The sequence below is a fragment of the Salmo salar genome, chromosome 18 (assembly GCF_965601325.2).
Source record: "Salmo salar chromosome 18, fSalSal1, whole genome shotgun sequence".
Lineage (NCBI taxonomy): Eukaryota > Metazoa > Chordata > Actinopteri > Salmoniformes > Salmonidae > Salmo > Salmo salar.
The window spans coordinates 97,389,295-97,392,372 of record NC_138308.1 but is presented as its reverse complement, the minus strand read 5'-3'; the positions used below and the strand labels follow the sequence as shown (position 1 = coordinate 97,392,372).

The 3,078-nt window shown below is 41.7% G+C and overlaps 1 protein-coding gene across 1 annotated transcript; it reads left to right on the top strand.

Annotated features, from left to right (window-relative positions):
• The first annotated feature begins 330 nt into the window (after positions 1–330).
• LOC145861664 (equistatin-like) lies at positions 331–2,109 on the top strand. Its single transcript, XM_082964513.1, has 5 exons — positions 331–367; positions 873–936; positions 1,581–1,712; positions 1,807–1,902; positions 1,986–2,109. The coding sequence occupies exons 2-4, from the start codon at positions 885–887 to the stop codon at positions 1,884–1,886; spliced, it is 264 nt and encodes an 87-aa protein (XP_082820639.1). The 5' UTR covers positions 331–367; positions 873–884; the 3' UTR covers positions 1,887–1,902; positions 1,986–2,109.
• Positions 2,110–3,078: the final 969 nt, after the last annotated feature.

Below are 3,078 nucleotides of genomic sequence, written 5' to 3'. Positions count from 1 at the left end.
TGAATTAGACCATTTTTTCTGTCCTGCTAATCATTCAAAATCTAACGAGTACTTTTGGGTGTCGGGGAAAATGTATGGAGTAAAAAGTACATTATTTTCTTTAGGAATGTAGTGAAGTGAAAGTTGAAATAAATAGAAGTAGTAAAGTAAAGATACCCCAAAATACTACTTAAGTAGTACTTTAAAGAATTTTTACATAAGTACTTTACACCACCAGCTAATGGCCGACATCGGGATCTCTTGTTGGGTTAATGAGGCAACTAGTCACACCTGTGACAGATCCTTTAAAAGGAGAGGTGGAAGAGGTAGACCATAACTCACAGACAACAGAGAGACAACCAGTGAATCCCTTGGAAGAGTGCAGAAGGTGAGCTTGTGATATTATTTAGTAGACTTGCTGCCTCTCAAATGGCACGTTAATCTTATGTGGCCCTGGTCAAGTGTAGTGCACTATATATGACCCCCCTGAATTTAAGAGCATAGACTAATAGTTACCTTTGTAGTGAATAGAAGTCTCTGTCAAGATCTAGTCTGCTTCCCCTTCCCTGCGTAGTGCACTGTGGGCCCTCGTCAAAGGTGGTTCACTACATAAGGAATGAGGAGCCATTTGGGAAGGATTCATATTCCTGTGTGCCAGGCTCTTCAACCACATACAATAGATTAGATGATACCTGAATTTTAGTGGAAGAATCGTAGCGCGCCGTGTTGCCGATACTCGCTTGTTGGGGTCCTCAGGACTGGGTTTAGCAATTGTTGCATAAGTTTTGTACTTAACACAGGGTTTCCTCAACCTCTCCTCTAGTACCCACAGCCATTCCAGATGATTTAAAATGCTCAACTAATCTCGCTCTTGTTCGCTCTCTCTCTCTCAGGAGACTATCACCATGGCGATATTGACCATCATTCTGCTTGTTAGCACAGCTTTTGCTCTGGGAGGTAAGAGTGATGTACCTCACACTTACTCACCAACATTTGAATAAAAACGTTAGTGGGTGTTGATCTGTCCTATTCACACACGTACGTATTAATGTTTTGTTTCATAACCAGTTGTCCCTTGGGCAGCCATTATCAACCGTGACACTGGAGAGAAGGTTGTCTTGCTCAAGGGCACATAGACAGATATTTTAACTTGACATTCAGGGATTAAAACTAGGAACCTTTGTGTTACTGGCCCAACTCTCTAACCGCTAGGCTACCTGCCACTCCTCTTGTTCCAGAGATGTATATTGGTGTCTAGATGCTGGACTGAGGTATTCTGATATGAATGGTTTGATCATTCAACTGGATGTATGATTGGATTGTCAGGAAGTAACACTGACACAACTTACCCCCACTTTCAGTCTTAGTTTCATCAGCTGTTATACAAAAGACAGAAACTGAATTGACTGCACAGGGCTTTTAAACAAGTAGCGCAATTTCAGTATTTAGCCAGGAAGTACCTAGGTTACATCTGAAATGGAACATATTCCGTATAAAATACTTCTGACCAGGGCCCATATGGGACGCAACCCAAGATTCCGGCATGCATGTGCTGCAATGTTATGTCCACATTACAATCAATCTATGTTACCTGTGTCCAGATGCTACGTTACGACCCATGACCCCCTGTGAGCGTGCTAGATATGCCGCGACACATGGCCCAATTGGAGCCTACATCCCCACGTGTGACGCCGCTGGACGATACACCCCTAAGCAATGTTCGGGCTCTACAGGTTAACACGGACGCACATATACACACACTAAATTCTCCAATTCAGTTGAATGTTACAGTAAATATTGTATGTGCAACATGTCTATTTCTGGTAGGTTACTGTTGGTGTGTGACCACTACTGGACAGAAGATTCAGGGTACGGAGACTCCACCAGGCACTGCTATCAACTGCTAGCAACTGTTCCACCAAGGTGTGTGTATATACATACTCATTCACTAAATGTTATTTCTTTGCAGCTGATTCTGGATGTTAATGTTTTTTGTCTAATTGTAGATGAAAGGCGTTGGAATGAAGTCTTTGAAAAGACGGACAGTTGTCTTTACTGTACGACAGGAACTGATTCACGCCCCATATAAATGCATGAAGAAATCCAGAGATTAAACTGTTGATTTACTTACTTTATTGTTGGTGTGATTATCTGAACCAGTCCATTTCTGGGAAATGGAGGAAGGAGTAGGACTGTATTACCGGCAGTTACAAGAAATGAAGGCAGTCAAATTCCACGTGACCATTTAGTAATTAGGCTTCTCCAAGCTCTGATGCTGGTGATGGTCATTAGTTGCCTGGTACTCAGCACTCTATTGTCCCTCTAATCACTCTGACATCAATGCAAATGTAAAACATTTCATGAGCTCATGTTGCGCAACATTTCTATAACCTATGCAATTGTCTGAGAACTGCCTCATGGCTTCTATTAGAAAGAGGATCCCATCAGCTTTCTATAGGTTAGATCTACTATATTTGCAGTACCAGTCAAAAGTTTGAACACACCTACTCATTCCAGGGTTTTCATCTAATATTTTCAACTATGACATAACACATGGAATCACATCTTAAACCAAAATATATTGAGATTCTTCAAAGTAGCCACCCTTTGCCTTGACAGCTTTGTACACTCTTGGCATTCTCTCAACCAGATTCATGGAATGCATTTCAATTAACGGGTGTGACTTAATTTGTGGAATTTCTTTCCTCAATGCGTAAGAGCCGATCAGTTGTGACAAGGTAGGGGTGGTATACAGAAAATAGCCCTATTTGTTATTTTAAGCCCAAGAACAGCTCAATGCAAAGAGAAACAGCCCATTACTTTAAGACAGGAAGGTCAGTCAATGCGGAACATTGCACTTAAAGAAACGTTCAAAGTTCTTAGTCTCAAAAACCAAGAGCTACGATGACTCATGAGGCTCACCACAGGAAAGGAAGACCCAGAGTTACCTCTCTTGCAGAGGATATGTTCAATAGAGATACCAGTCTTAGAATATGTGTTTCACAGAGTTCAAGTAAGACACCTCAACATCAACTGTTCGGAGGAGACTGCGTGAATCAGGTCTTCATGTTCGAATTGCTGCCAGCTACTTTCCGGAAC

Bases quoted from the DNA above. Each gene is read 5' to 3' on its own strand.
- LOC145861664 (XM_082964513.1), top strand. From the start codon at position 885: ATGGCGATATTGACCATCATTCTGCTTGTTAGCACAGCTTTTGCTCTG. The intron at 937-1,580 runs GTAAGAGTGATG...ACCTGTGTCCAG, and splicing joins CACAGCTTTTGCTCTGGGAG to ATGCTACGTTACGACCCATG. The intron at 1,713-1,806 runs GTTAACACGGAC...TATTTCTGGTAG, and splicing joins GCAATGTTCGGGCTCTACAG to GTTACTGTTGGTGTGTGACC.